This window comes from Macrobrachium nipponense, chromosome 30, assembly GCF_015104395.2.
Source record: "Macrobrachium nipponense isolate FS-2020 chromosome 30, ASM1510439v2, whole genome shotgun sequence".
Lineage (NCBI taxonomy): Eukaryota > Metazoa > Arthropoda > Malacostraca > Decapoda > Palaemonidae > Macrobrachium > Macrobrachium nipponense.
In genome coordinates, this window is record NC_087218.1 from 17,787,670 (window position 1) to 17,803,462 (window position 15,793).

Here is a 15,793-nt window from a genome sequence, read left to right on the forward strand (position 1 = left end):
ATTATTCTTGCTGAAGTGTCATAGTTTTTGGTTGTTTAATGGAATTATAATGAAAAGGACATCGGGAATCATGGATTGTTTATAATTTTATTACTTAAAGATTTCCATAGGCTAGCAACGTCACTATATGTATTCCTTTTTCTGCACTTTGGGTGCATTTGAGGCCTCTCTCTCCAATCCCTGGCTGTATTTGAGTAATTGATTGAAGGTTTACTCTTCTTAAAAAACATACAGATCACATAGGAGGATACAAATATTTTGCCTACAGTATTTCTGGATGAAATATCAAGGTGGTCTGCCTGAGCTTTGATTTTATATAAAATTGCCTATTAAAAAGATAACTTAGGATTGCCCTGTTGGACAAGAGGAAAGACACTTGGAAAGGCATTTTTGTTATAGGCAATTCATTAGTTTCAATTTTTTTTACCATACATTTTTGTTTCAGTTTTGGCCATATGAACAGTGCCGAGAAGAGAGCGAAGGTTTCCCGAGAGGATCTTGCTTGTGCAACTTTAGTAACAATAACAAACAATATTGGCTCGATAGCTCGTATGGTTGCTGCAAATGAAAAAATAGAAAAGGTCAGTGTTTTGTAAGCTTGACATTCTTCATTGGTGTCACCTGTAGGGAAGATTTGTTTTTGTAGAACTTATTGTGTGCGTTTATCGATCTTCAGCAAAAACCCAATACAAAACTGGTTTAATGCACAATTGATTGCACATTATAAATAAACTGGCAGAGTGGTAAAGAAAATAGAAATTTTAAAGAGAAATTAATTCCAAAGCATGTTGTGAAACTTTTTTTTTTTTTTTTTCTATTTTGTGAACTCTTAAGCCTTCAAACATTTACTTTGGTCCCATGTTTTATAGGTCTTGTTCGTTGGAAACTTCCTGCGTGTGAATCCTATCTCGATGAAGCTGCTTGCATATGCAATGGACTTCTGGTCTGGGGGGCAACTGAAGGCTATTTTCCTAGAACATGAGGTAGAGACGTTTTTCAGCTGTGGTTCTGATATTTACATAAGACAGAAATAAAGTATAATGATGTTCTTTTTCATATAGTTCATTGTTACTGTGTTATCCATTGGGTTGTAATACAATGATATATCACACAATTAATTGCATGTGTACTGGTGTGAAGTATAATATAATTTTACCTTTGGCTTCAACTTTGATGACATTCCTCAACCTACTGCTTGTGTAAATTATTATGCATTGTCACATTTTTATAACAAGTTGATTTTTGTCTAATTTTCATGTCTGATTCACTAGACTCTTCTTTCTTTACTATTCTGTTCTTTCACTTAACCATCTTATGCCAATTGGACGTATTAAATGTCGAGATAAATTGTCTCCCGGGTGCCGATTGGACATATTAAACGTCGACATAAAAAAAAAATTTTTTTAAATCGGGGAAAAATACTTATTGGCCTACCAGCCAAAAACTTTTGAATCACGCGCCTTGGGGGATGCTGGGAGCTCACGGATCAAGGCGTTGTTTTGTTTACAATCGTTACGCAGGCGCGCAAGCGCAAATTCTTTCTTATCGCACTAAAAAGTATCAGTGACACATCTCAGAAATTATTTCGTCACTTTGATATAATTTTTGCACCATTTTAAATTAGCCGTTACATGGAGTATTATATATGAAAATGTGCACAATTTCATGTAGAATACAACTAAAAAATACTCATGATTGTAGCTTTATCAGTTTTGAAATATTTTCATATAAATAACGATAAGTGCCAAAATTTCAACCTTCGGTCAACTTTGACTCTACCGAAATGGTCGAAAAACGCAATTTTAAGCTGAAACTCTTATATTCTAGTAATATTCAATCATTTACCTTCATTTTGCAACAAATTGGACGTCTTTAGCACAATATTTCGATATATGGTGAATTTATGAAAAAAACTTTTTCCTTACGTCCGTGCGGTAACTTTTCTGATAAATTTTTGTGTGCGATTGTCGTAATGTTTGCACCATTTTAAATTTGCTGTTACATAAAGTTTTATATATGGAAATGTGTGCAATTTCATGCACAATACAATTAAAAACAACCCATGGTTGTAGCTGTTATCAGTTTTGAAATATTTTCATCTAAATGACGATAAGTGCCAAAATTTTAACCTTCGGTCAACTTTGACACTACTGAAATGGTCGAAAAACGCAATTGTAAGCTAAAACTCTTATATTCTAGTAATATTCAATCATTTACCTTCATTTTGTAACAAATTCGAAGCCTCTAGCACAATATTTCGATTTATGGTGAATTTATGAAAAAAAACCTTTTCCTTACGTCCGCACAGTAACTCTTCCGAAAAAATCTGAAATTTTTTAGTGCGATTGTCGTAATGTTTGCACCATTTTAAATTAGTCGTTACATAAAGTTTTATATATGAAAATGTGCACAATTTCATGTAGAATACAACCAAAAATAATTGAAGGTTGTAGCTTTTCTCATTTTCGAAATATTTGCATTTAAATCACGATAAATAGAAAAATAACTACATTCGGTCAACTTTGACTCTACCGAAATAGTTAAAAAACGCAATTGTAAGCTCAAACTCTTACAGTCTAGTAATATTCAGTCATTTATCTTCATTTTGAAACAAATTCGAAGTCTCTAGCACAATATTTAGATTTATGGTGAATTTAAAAAAAAAAAAACTTTTCTTCCTTCGCGCACAGATTCTCTGCCGCAAAGCTCCGAAATGTGTACGTCGCATTCTCGTTATATTTGCTCCATTTCATATTAGGCATTTCATAGAGTTTTATATATGAAAATGTATGCAATTTCATGTAGAATGCAACCAAAACTAATTGAAGGTTGTAGCTTTTCTCATTTTCGAAATATTTGCATATAAAAAAAGTATATTAAAAAAATTCGACATTCGGTCAACTTTAACTCGTCCGAAATGGTCGAAAACTGTAATTGTAAGCTAAAACTCTTACAGTATAGTAATATTCAATCATTTATCTTCATTTTAAAACAAATTGGAAGTCTCTAGAACAATATTTAGATTTATGGTGAATTTTTGAGAAAAAAAATTTTACATCCGCGCATTACGAATTCATGCATCATTTTATGATAATATTTTCTCTGTGTTGCTTTGATCGTTTTACAATGTATTATATACCAAAATGTTTGCAATTTAGTGTACAATACAAAAAAAAATTAACTCGTTAGCTTTAACCGTTTTGCTCACAGCGCGATTTGAATACAATTATATATGAAATTTTGTTTTTGCGCTATCATATATCGCATTATTTATATATGATAATGATATTTTTTTCATTTCTGATGGTTGCATACTAAACTTCAGGCAATGACAAAAAAAGGAGTCAAAAATGAACTCTTAATCTTGAAAACTAAGCACGCTGTGATTTTTTTTTTTTTTAGATATTTTTTCCGCTTCCGCGCTCACTCCGAGACCCCCTCGGCATACGGGAGACGATTTTTATTATACCCCTTCGGTGTAAGAGGGTTAATATGCATTCTGATCTGCAGATTTCGCAAGTTAATAGCATTTTAAACTTTTCCCATATGTATACAGTTTATGTACATATTGTAAATAACTTGTAAGTTCAGCTGTCATACTTTTCTTTACAGGGCTATTTTGGTGCTGTTGGATGTATGCTGGAGTTGATGCGAACAGGAGACACGATATCTTCATAGCATTTAATTTTAGGAGTTAATTTATTAAAGATAGGTCCAGTTGTATATGAATACCTATAAAAGTTTTTTTTAGATAGTTTTATTATTTTCTACAGTGCATTATAAGTACATTATACTTGAAGTTTTGTTATTCTTCTCTAATGATCAAAGTGAGAGTTATTTGTTTTTGGTGTAAATGTTTATTTTGTTATTTACAAATGAAGCACAAAGTATTTACCAAAAAGAGAGAAGTAGGAGCTCCTTATTTTTGGTGTAAATGTGTTTTTATAGTACAGTAATCACTCCTAACTCTAGCACAAATAATCCTTAGAGCAGCAAACAGTAGTTTATTTCTAATGTAATGTATCTTTAGTTATTAATAGCACAGATGACTTTTGAGTATATTTTAATATTTTCGGTAGCATATTTTTCTATGAATTTTCAGTGTGTTTTGTAAGATTCAAGTTCAGGTTCAGTTTGAATACTTTGAGGTACGGTGTGGCCGTTTGCTTATTCCTGGTCATAACGCATGGGAACGTGTGTGTTTGTGGGGAAATACGTGCCTTCTCGTGGAGCAGATGGATCGTTGTCTTGGATGCCAAAATCCATAGTGTATTATATGATAGAAAATACTCCTAATCCCAGGACTTGGATACATGTTGTCAAATTATATTTGTTACTGAATACTGTACTTTATAAACATTATTTTGCTTGTTTTACAAAGAGTTTATTTATTATACATATCCATATCTAGCATGGTTACAATGCAATCAAACTATTCTCTTATGAAATTAAGAAACCCAGGGAAAAAATAAAACATTTTTAAAGAAAATTTAAATTCTGGTTAACCTTTGGAATGCTTAAGATCAGTGTAGTGGTTCTCAAAAATTACTAATCTAACAAGAATTAAAAGAAAATCTTACCCATGATTTTTTTTTTTTTTGTTTTTTTTTTTTTTGAGACCTCTTCTCACAGTTGTAGCAGAAAATGTGATGCAAGATGACAATGTTTGTAGATATTAATGAACCGTAAGACACTCACTCAACTTCAGGTTCTGACCCTCAAGGAAAGGTAGAAATAATGGGGCCACGTTTTTTAAGCTCTGCTCTTGTACAATAGTATTGGTTGTTTCCACTAGCTAAATATTTAGACAATAGTGATGATAGTGGCGTGATCGGTTTGGTCTTGGCCTGCCACCTTGGTGTCTGCGAGTTCAATTCTCGGGCATCCCAGTGATGAGTCAGAGATGTGTATTTCTGGTGATAGAAGTTCACTCTCGACGTGGTTTGGAAGTCACATAAAGCCATTGGTCCCGTTGCTGTATAACCACTGGTTCCATGCAACGTAAAAACACCATACAAACAAACAAACAAAAACAATAGTGATAATGTACTCAAATTACTTCACTGTCTTTTATAAGAGAAGTGAAGAAAAAGCTACAACTGTTGTGGTCCCATTATTCCATTATATATGTTTGCTAGAGGGAATAGATCAGAGAAAGTTACAAGATGTATTACATCTATTCTAAGTATCTATGTATTACATTTAATACATAGATACTTAGAATATTAATATAAGTTACAAAAACGTAGAACATTAATATAAGTTACAAAAGCATACAAGCAACTGCAGATGTACATAGACCTGGCCTTGGGATCAGGCAGCAGTTGAAAATAAGTTTTAAATGCTCACCTCTTTACTATTGCATATTTCTCATGAAGCTTTAGTTGTTTACAGACTGATAGTAAGAAGTAAAAATGAAGTTCATGGTGAACAACATAGGAGCAGAAGAGATGCATAGTATATATATATATATATATATATATATATATATATATATATATATATATATATATATATATATATATATATATATATATATTTATATATATATATATATATATATATATATATATATATATATATATATATCTATATATATATATATATATATTATATATATATAATATATATATATATATATATATATATATATATATATATATATATATATATATATATATATATATTATATATATATATATATATCGCATATATATATACTATATATACTATATATATATATATGCAAAATAAATTAATCTACCATTCATCATTGTGTTCACTTTTAATATCTACACTGCATATATTCCGGTGAGATTTTAGTACTCTTAATGCCATGTTAATGCATAGTAGACATGTTTTTTTCATTAGGTGTATTGTTGCCATATTTTGATAAATAGACTTATAAGTCTATCACATTACCGTGATTCATATACATATATCGAACTATAAATGTCCTTTCATATCTAATTCGCTCTACCTCGGAATTAATATTTTCATATACTTAACCGAGGGGGAATTTATTAAGCGATAATAGAATTGGCGATCGACAGGCGCGAACCAGCGACATATTTTCCAAGTTACTAAAACAATTTTGTAGACCTGTTATATTGTATGTCATCAACACTTATCTCCTAACACCTCTTTTTTGGCCTCTTTTACTCTGCAGACTTTGGTCCCAAACACTGTCTTTCCTATAATTTATTTTATACTGATATAGTTCACATTTCACAGATTCTTGAGTTACTCAAATGTCATAAAATGACACATTTAATATTAATTTCCATTTAAAGAAAAGTCTTAATTTCTTATCATTAATTTTACTTTAGGTTTTGTGATTTACTAATTAATGATTACTAGTTATTTTTAATATTAAGTGATTTTTTTTCTCCCGTATTTCGCAAGTGAGACGAGTTTCCCTCCACTTTTTTTCCCGCCTTAATGTTGGCGTAATGTGCTGCTGTCCTGGTTGCTGTGCACACATGACAATTTAAGGGGATGTTCGTGGGTCCTGATAGTGGCAAGCACTGCCATTCTGTAATAGTTATATTATGTAATTAAGTGTTCTTATCTTCCTGAAGACATTGAACTAGCTAAGTATCTTATATAAGTTAATTTGCATGTTTGGCCAAATGTGTATAGGGTTATATAAGAATGCTAGGTTAGTTCTCGTCTCTTTGCGTTTGGTGACTACCAGCGTGATTTAAAGTAAACAGAAGTTGATTTTTGTTTTTTAATATAATTCCAGTGCCTAAAATTCCTACCGTTATTGCCTTCTTAAAGAAAACTATGTGCTATGGACCATTTTGAGCAATCAGAGAATAAAATTTCACCACTAATAATTTTTCTCTGGTCCTTCAAACCAGATCCGCGATCTTCATAGCCTAACCTTTTCCGGTTTTTGGTTCTCGTTTGCATAAACCAGTCGGCGGTTATCGTTACGGCAGAGCCCAACCTTGTTTACATTCATATATGCTAGGTTACAATTTTGTTATTATTCGGATTCAGTTATAACTTGTGTTTACCTTTCAGTAACTTGGAAGTTAGACCAATTTTACAACTTTTCGGTAACTTGGAAGTTACCCCAATTTTACTCTAGTATTTTTGTCTCCAATTTTCAGACCTACGTAATAATTTGATATATAGCCTGCTCATTATATTTACACAAATTGCAAAGAAATTTGTTACATTATTACTGTAAGGCATATTTATTTGTTTTCTGGGTTGTATTTGGAAGACAAAATTTTGAGAATTTGGGTATTAGGTATTAACCAATTTGGAATTTATGCTAACATTTATTTCCAATTTAGTGTATTTGTGTATTACAGTTTATTTAGGGTGGCCTAGTGAGTTTGAGCCTAACCTTATTTGAACTTTGTTGTCAGCTGCACATTTATTTGTGGAATTTGCCTAGCCTAGCCCAAAGTTTTTGGCTATCTGTAACGGCCTTTGAATTTGGCTTTTAGCCCATTTGACTGTATGGTCAGTCTTTTGCTGTTGGCTTTGTTAGCCTTTTGGTTTGGCTTGTTTAGCCTCTTAGTTTTAGCTCTTGGTTTTGCCTACTGATTTGACTATTTTACAGCTAGCATTTGCTATTGCAAGATTACTGATCCCTCGCTTAATGGGTTCAAGAGAGCTGTTACTAGAGTGCTACATAGTGCTACAGCAGCTATTGGTGTAGCTAGTCCAACTTTGATGACTGTAAAATCCAATGTGGAAACGTTACAAAAGCGTTGGAACAAATATTTGAATGTATGGGATCAATATATCTCTGAAAGAGATTCTTTGAGTGATGATGAGTTTGATGCACTTGAGAAGAATCATGCTCAATATGAAGGTTTGTATTATACAGATACCAATAAATTATTAGATGTTTTTTGTCTACTATAGAGTGAAGTTCCTGGAATTTCCAATCCTGTTCCAACACAACAGTGTGCCAGGGTTCGTTTACCTGAAGTAAAGATTAACAGCTTTGATGGAAGGGTAGAAGAATGGCAAACTTGGTGGGACAGTTTCCGAAAATTAGTTCATGATCGTAAGGATATGGACAGGGTATTGAAAATGTCACACCTTAAGTCATGTATAAAAGTTAAAGCATTGTTAGTTGTCTCAGGATTTCAGGTCACAGACCAAGACTATGATGATGCTATTGCAGCTTTGCAAGATAGATTTGCTAACCCAGAGAAGGTAAAACAAACATTAGTGCTTCAGTTGTTCAATATGGTTAAGCCTAAGAATACTGCTAAGGAATTGGAGAAGTTTAAGCTGGATTTTGAAAGAATTATGAAGACACTTCAACACTATGTTACTGATTTACAGTCTTGCTATTGGCTTATTGCTGTTCTGTTACAGATCAAGTTGCCTACGGAGGCAGAGATGTTCATTTTTCAGAAATTTCAGAAAATACTTTACAGTTGATCAAATCAGCATAGGTCTTACCGACCACCTTGAATTTCTTGATAGGATGCCATAGTGGCAAATTACAGTCTGATAGTGATAAATTTCCACAGGATAGTGGCAAATCTCAAGTTAGAGATAAAGTGAAATTCTCCAACCAGACACGGCAGGTATTTACAGATAAGACTCAGATTGGAACTTATCCAGTTGAAGCAACATCTTCTAAAAACCAATGTTTATTGTGTTCATCAGATAGTCACAGAGCCAGACGATGCTCAAAGTATGCAGATGCAACTTCCCGAAGAAGTAGGCTGATAGATAAGGGACGGTGTTCTAGATGTTTAAGAAATAAGCATAATGGCAGGTGTTTGCAGCCTGTTAATACCTTGTCTGCAATAAGACTAAACATAATAAAGTTTTTTGCTACAGCAATTTTGGAGGCAAGTTACAAAGTGAGGTGAAATCAGATGGTACTGTAAAGTCAGATAAGCAAGTTAACAGTACTACAAACATTGAAGTTAAGAGTGTAGTTTCAAGTAAGTATAAAGAGTACTGGGTCCAAATATTCTTCTGCTTTAGCTACGGCTCAGGTCAAGGTATCTAATAATGATAATTCCAAGTCACAGTATGTTCGCTGCTTTTTCGATCCTGGATCGCAGATTTCATTTATTACTTCCAAGTTAGCTACGGCACTACAGCTAAAGGCTGTTGAAAGTCAACAACTTGTTTTGCAAGGTTTTCAGTCCCAGCCAAAGGAGGGACAATTTGATATTGTGACACCTCTAGTTTCTTTGGGTAGGAGGATCAAGAAGATGAGAGTTGTAATTGTTGGTGAGTTATCAGTTGGTATTTCTGCACCAGGCATGCATAAGGTTTATCAAATGCTGCAGGGTAAAGGGATTAAAACTGCAGATGAAATTTCATCCGACACTGTCTCTGGGATTGAATTGATGGTAGGTTCTGATTATTTTGCTGATTTTGTTGGTGGTGTTACCAAGTATGAAAATGTTAGATTGTTTGAGACACCTGGTGGTTACATTCCATTTGGTAAGGTTTCCTCATAAATTTCCAATTACCTGGAAACTTCCATTAAGACAAATGTTGTTGTTTCCAGATTAACTGCTAATATTTCTCTTCTTCATGTTAGCAATTTGATTGAAGAGAATAATGAACAAGTTCATAAATAATGGGAATTAGAATCGATAGGCATCAATCCAACTGCCCTGCCTGTAGAAGATGATTGTGTCTATAAAAGGTATGTTAATAGTGTTGAGTATCAAAATGGACAGTATTTTGTTCGTCTTCCCTGGAAAGAAAATTGCCCTCTTTTGCCCTGGAAAGAAAATTGCCCTCTTTTTGCCCTGGAAAGAAAATTGCCCTCTTTTGCCCTGGAAAGAAAATTGCCCTCTTTTGCCCTGGAAAGAAAACTGCCCTCTTTTGCCCTGGAAAGAAAACTGCCCTCTTTTGCCCTGGAAAGAAAACTGCCCTCTTTTGCCCTGGAAAGAAAATTGCCCTCTTTTGCCCTGGAAAGAAAATTGCCCTCTTTTGCCCTGGAAAGAAAATTGCCCTCTTTTGCCCTGGAAAGAAAATTGCCCTCTTTTGCCCTGGAAAGAAAATTGCCCTCTTTTGCCCTGGAAAGAAAATTGCCCTCTTTTGCCCAACAACCATAGAGTGGCTATAGGTCAAGTGTATACATTAAGAAAAAATTTATCTAAGGATCCTAGTTATTTGGATGCATACCATAATATCATCCAGGATCAGTTAAAACAGAAATTTATTGAGAAAGTTCCTGATGCAGTAGCTGGTGCTAATACACATTATATTCCGCATCATGGGGTGCTTAAAGATTCGGACACTACCCCCTTAAGAATAGTGTATAATTGCAGTGCTCAAGATGGAAAGGATAATCCTTCTCTCAATGATTGTTTAATCAAGGGACCCTCCCTGACAGAGAAGTTTGGTGATGTTTTGTTAAAGTTTAGAGTCTATGATTTTGGATTTAGTGCAGATATTAGCAAGGCCTTTTTGTGGGTAGGCCTGCAGAATGTTGATTGAGATTTTGTTAGGCTTCTGTGGTTCCGAGATCCACAGTACCCAGAAGCAGGTTTAGACACTTTTAGATTTGCTAGTGTGCTGTTTGGTAGCATATCTTCTCCATTTTTGTTGGTGGCAACACTTGACTATCATTTGAGTAGGTCAGGTAGCCCCTTTAAGAATTTGATTGCCAAATCCTTTTATGTTGATAATCTTCAGGGTAGTATGTCTAATGAAATAGAATTGTTAGAATTTTATGCTGAGGCTAACAAGCAACTGAGGAGTGCCAATATGCCACTCAGGACTTGGGTAACTAACAATGAGAAACTTAAAAATAAAATCGAAGAATATAAAAGTGGTTATATTGTTTTTACCACTACTTCAGTTCTTGGATTGAATTGGGATGTCAACTCAGACATACTTAGTCTGAAGTCGGCCAAAATATTTGTACCTGAAGTAATCACAAAATGCAATTTACTTAGTTTGGTCTCAACTGTTTTTGATCCACTAGGATTTCTTTGTCCAGTAATCGTAAGGGGTAAAATCCTTATTCAAGCTGCTTGGAGGACTAATGTCTCCTGGAATGATCCATTAGATGAAGAATTTTTAAGTAGCTAGATGGAATTATATGAAGAGTTCAAGGCACTTAGTGAGTTTTCAGTACCTAGCAAAGTTGCAATTCAAAGAGTAAACTATGTTTTGCACATATTTTGTGACAACTCGACCAAACGTAGTTATCATCGCTCGCGAACCTCCCAGTCCCCGCAATTGGCTTCCAAACACGCCACTCCCCCGGGGTCCCCCTGAGTGGGGAGCCTCCCCCCCTCCCAGGGGTGACCCCCTGCAGCTCCGTTGGATCCTGTGTTGATTCCGGTGGCCCCTGCCGACTGGGCTCCGTCCAGCTCAACACCTCCGCTTCCTCCCATCACGCAAGAGGAGCAGAGTGCTCCGCTCAGCGGCCCGCCCCCCTCCGGGGCTCCCCCTTCGTCAGGGAGGTGGCCCATGACGGCCCCTCCAGTGTTGGGGGAGGGCCCTTCACCCTTGGGGGTGCCTCAGTTTCCAGTAAAAGGTGCCGGTTCGGTCTGGCAACCCACTCCTCCCCCATCCCCACATCTGGTGGCGGGGCCAGCCACAGCATGAGAAGACCTAGAGGAGGATGCCCTAGTGCTTAACAGTCTGCAGAACTCTCTGGAGGTCCAAGGGGCCATGGACGAGGGAACGACATTCCGTAGGGCCCTTGGGATTATCTGGGTGCAAAAATGAAACCCACCCCCCACCCCCCCCCCCCCCCGAGACGCCATGAGACTCTGGCGGAACATTGCCTTTTCTGAGGGAAAGTAAAGTCCAAACCTTCCCTATCCCTTCCCCAGGCCCTCTACTCAGCCGAGGCACTTGCACAAGTGGAGGAGGTGGTGGCAGGACCCAAGAATTCCCTGAGGGCCCCAAGATCCCTGAAACTTTTTCCAGCGGCCAAAGCCAGGCAGAGGAAGTTGTACGCACCGGAGGGCATGAGCCTAGCTCCTAAGACAGTGGAGGGCCCCCTCACAGCCCTCTTGCCAGGAAGTTCGGGGGATAGGCTGTTCACAGGCCCCGTGACATTCTCCCAGCAGGAAGCCATGGTAATGGAGTCCACGGCGTCGACCTCCATTCACGTTGTGTCATGGTTGTACCACTGGACGGGAGTGGTCACCTCCTTCGCCAGAGATAACGATCTGCAGGACGAGAATGAGTTGGCCTCCTTCAAGGAATTGGTTTTGTCAGGGGGCAAGTCCCTGGGATTCCTGACTACCCAACTCCTGACCCAATAGACGAACTGGGTCCTGAGGCGTAGGGACGCAGTTCTCGCTCGACTCCAGAGGGGCTTCCCGGACAGGGAGTCGAGGGTGCTCCCGAACGCTCCAGTGTTGGGCGAATCCCTGTTTCCCGATCACCTGGTAGAGGAGGCCATTGAACGTTGGAGGAAGGCCAACCAGGACTCCGTCGTCTACAGGGCGTCGTCCTCGGGCAGGCAACCACCTTCGAGGCGTAACTCGGAGACGCAAAAGGCAAGACAAGGACCCAGAGTGGGGGGTGGAGCCCTCACGGATATTTCAGAACCTTCTACAAGAGGCTGGGGCCATCAAAGGGCTCAGCCCTCCTCCAGGACCACTAAAGCCGCCTCCTCCATGTTTAGGGCCAGACCTGCTCCCTCTCGCAGGGGGAAGGGCGGCCGCTTCCCCAGGAGGAAGTAGGAGGCGAGGCCTCCTACCTGACTTGACGCCTCGGGTGGGGGGTTGCCTCTCCAATCATTGGCAGAACTGGGAGGATCTCAGGGCCGGTCCCTGGACCGTCCAGGTCCTCAGGGACAGTTATCGAATCCCCTTCCTGGACGGGAAGCCTCCCCTGACGGAGGAACCGGACAGCGGGGCGTTCAGCCCCCGGATCCCCGGACACGGGGAGGCTCTTCAGCTGGAAGTCCTATCTTTGTTGGAGAAGGGAGCCCTCCAACGAGTGACCACCCACTCCCCGGAGTTCTTCAGCCGCCTATTCCTGGTAGTGAAGGCTTTGGGGGCATGGAGACCAGTAATCGACCTATCCACCCTCAATACGTGCGTCCTCAAGACCGACTTCAAAATGGAGACCCCTTGCTCTGTTCTGGCGGCCCTAAGGGAAGGGGACTACATGCTGTCATTCGACCTCAAGGACGCGTACTTCCAGATTCCAGTACACCCCTCCAGTAGGAAGTACCTCCGCATAAAGTGGGAGGGAGCCACGTACCAGTTCAGGACCCTCTGTTTCGGCCTGTCCACGGCACTGCAGGTTTTCACAAGGGTATTCTCCCTTGTGTCCGCCTGGGCCCACGGGAAGGGCATGCGCCTCCTGCGGTACCTGGATGATTGGCTACTCCTTTCCTCCTCAAAGGATCGATTAAGGGAGCAGAGGGACAAACTCCTGACACTCTGCTCTCGTCTGGGAATCGTCCTGAACTGGGAGAAATCACACCTGGAACCCACCAACAGGATGGTGTACTTGGCTATGGATCTGGATACATTGAGGGCCAGGGCGTTCCCGTTGGAGGATCTAATTTCCAACTTCAGAGACGTAGCGACCCCCTTCCTGACAAGCACACCCAGACCAGCACGAGTATGGCAGAGGCTGATAGGCCACCTCGTCTCCCTGGAGAAGTTAGTGCCCCAGGGAAGGCTGAAGATGAGGCCCATCCAGTGGAACTTGAAGGACTGATGGACCTCGGACGGAAAGACTCTCAGTCGATGGTGGAGGCCCTCCGCTGGTGGTTGGACGATGCGAACCTCCGGCAGGGTGTCCCGTTGGCGGATGTCCCTCCGAAGATGATCCTTTTCACAGACGCATCGAGGGGGTGCTGGGGAGCCCACCTACAGACAGAGATGATTGCGGGGGAGTGGTTGGAACGGGAGCGAGGACTCCATATCAACAACCTGGAGCTCCTGGCCATCCTCAAAGCTCTCCAAGCCTTCGAAGTCAGCCTGAGGAACAAAAGGGTGGCAGTCATGTGTGACAAAGCCACTGTCGTTGCCTACGTCAAAAACCAGGGGGGTCTGAGATCGTGACCCCTGTGCGATCTGGCGGAGACCGTTCTGGAGCGGAAGGAGAACACCGGGATCTCCCTGTCGGCAAGGTTCATCCCGGAAGAAAAGGAATGTGATCGCCGACGGATTCAGCAGGCGGGGGCAGGTCCTAGGGGTGGAATGGTCCCTACACCCGACAGTAGCGGGCGAGCTGATTGGCAGGTGGGGCTCCCCCTCCATGGATTTGTTCACAACGAACTTAAACCACAAGCTTCCAGTATTCTGCTCCCCGGACCCGACAGTGTTGTGGGAAGACACGTTTCAACACCCCTGGGATGGACTAGACCTCTACGCCTTTCCCCCCTTCGGGGTCCTCAGGCAGGTCCTCAATCGCGTCCGAACCTCCAAAGCAACGGTCATGACCATCGTTGCCCCCAGGTGGCCCGACAGGGACTGGTTCCCGGACCTCCTGGAGATGTCCATTCAAGACCCCTGGGAACTCCCCCGAAAACCGAACCTTCCAAGACAGCCCCACTTCGAGAGGTTCCACGAGGGCCTGGACGCCCTCTGCCTTCATGGGTGGAGGCTATCGAGCTCCTCCTGAAGAAGAGGGGGTTTTCACGTAAAGTGGCCTCCTGAATGTCGGGATGCCTCAGGAAGTCGTCCGCAGCGGTTTACCAAGCAAAATGGAAGCTCTTCGGGGCATGGTGCAAGGGGCAGAACCTGGACCCCCTACGGGCCAAGATCTCCCACGTCGCTGAGTTTCTTGTCCATCTGAGGGATGAAAAGGGGCTCTTCATCGCAGCCATCAAAGGAGTAAGGGTGGCCTTAAGCCAGGTCTTTTATCGGAGAGGGGTAAACCTGGGAGTTCTAAGGACATCTCCCTACTCATTAGGTGATTTGAACAGGCGTCCTCCCACAGGTCCCTAGCGGTCCCTCGATGGGACGTGGACAAAGTCCTGGATTCTGAAAAAGCCCCCCTTCGAGCCACTCAAGGATATTACGGACTGAGAAATGACACGAAAGACGGTCTTCCTCTTGCCTTTAGCATCCGCCAACAGGGTGGGGGAGCTTCACGGGCTCTCCTACCAGGTATCCCATTCAAGGGAGTGGAGTGGATATCCTTCAAATTCGTGCCGTCCTTCATAGCCAAAACCCAGAACCCATCAGTAGTAGACGAGCGGTTCGTGGAGCTCTCCATTCCAGCCCTTCCTAAGTCCGAAGATCCCAAGGACCTGCTCCTCTGCCCGGTCAGGGCAGTGAGAAAATATCTCGGCAGGACGGAAGGGCTCCGCCCCGGTATTCAAAATCTTTTTGTCTCGACTGGGCGGTGGTGAAGAACATCATCTCCTGGTTAAGAGAGACAATCAGGAGGGCCTACAAGGGAGTGGGGCTGGTCCCCCAACAAGGCGCAAAGCCCCACGACACCAGGGGTATAGGCACCTCCTTGTCGTTCTCCAAGATTATGGCCGTCTCCCAGATCCTGAGGGCGGGGGTGTGGAAGCGTCAGTCCACCTTTACAGCCCATTACCTCAAAGATTGTACGAGGAGCTCCCTTGACGCCTTGGAGATAGGGCCGGTCGTGGCGGGTCAACAGAGGGTCTAGCCTAGCCTAGGGGGTGTATGTCGTTGTGTGTGTGTGTGTGTATTTGTGGTATTCCCATCCTCTATAACCTACCCTACTCCTTTCCCCCACCCCCTGCCAACTGGGCCTTCGACGTAATCGGCAGAATTCCTCAAATCTTCAGGTGAGTCTATGGGAGGAATATTCGAATTACATACCTTTGTTTTACACTCGAGTTATTCCCTCCATTGCCCACCAGTCGGGATTGCAT

General features: G+C 40.8%; 1 protein-coding gene across 10 annotated transcripts in view; it reads left to right on the top strand.

Moving 5' to 3' along the window:
- LOC135202340 (pantothenate kinase 3-like) overlaps window positions 1-4,489 on the top strand; it is a 64,247-nt gene extending 59,758 nt beyond the window's left edge. For all 10 annotated transcript variants that reach the window (XM_064231693.1, XM_064231695.1, XM_064231691.1 and 7 more), the window contains exons 7-9: window positions 446-581; window positions 870-983; window positions 3,613-4,489. In XM_064231693.1, the coding sequence (XP_064087763.1) occupies window positions 446-581; window positions 870-983; window positions 3,613-3,678 (316 nt within the window). In that variant the 3' untranslated portion in view covers window positions 3,679-4,489. The remainder of the gene's footprint in view (window positions 1-445; window positions 582-869; window positions 984-3,612) is intronic.
- The last annotated feature ends 11,304 nt before the right edge of the window (window positions 4,490-15,793 follow it).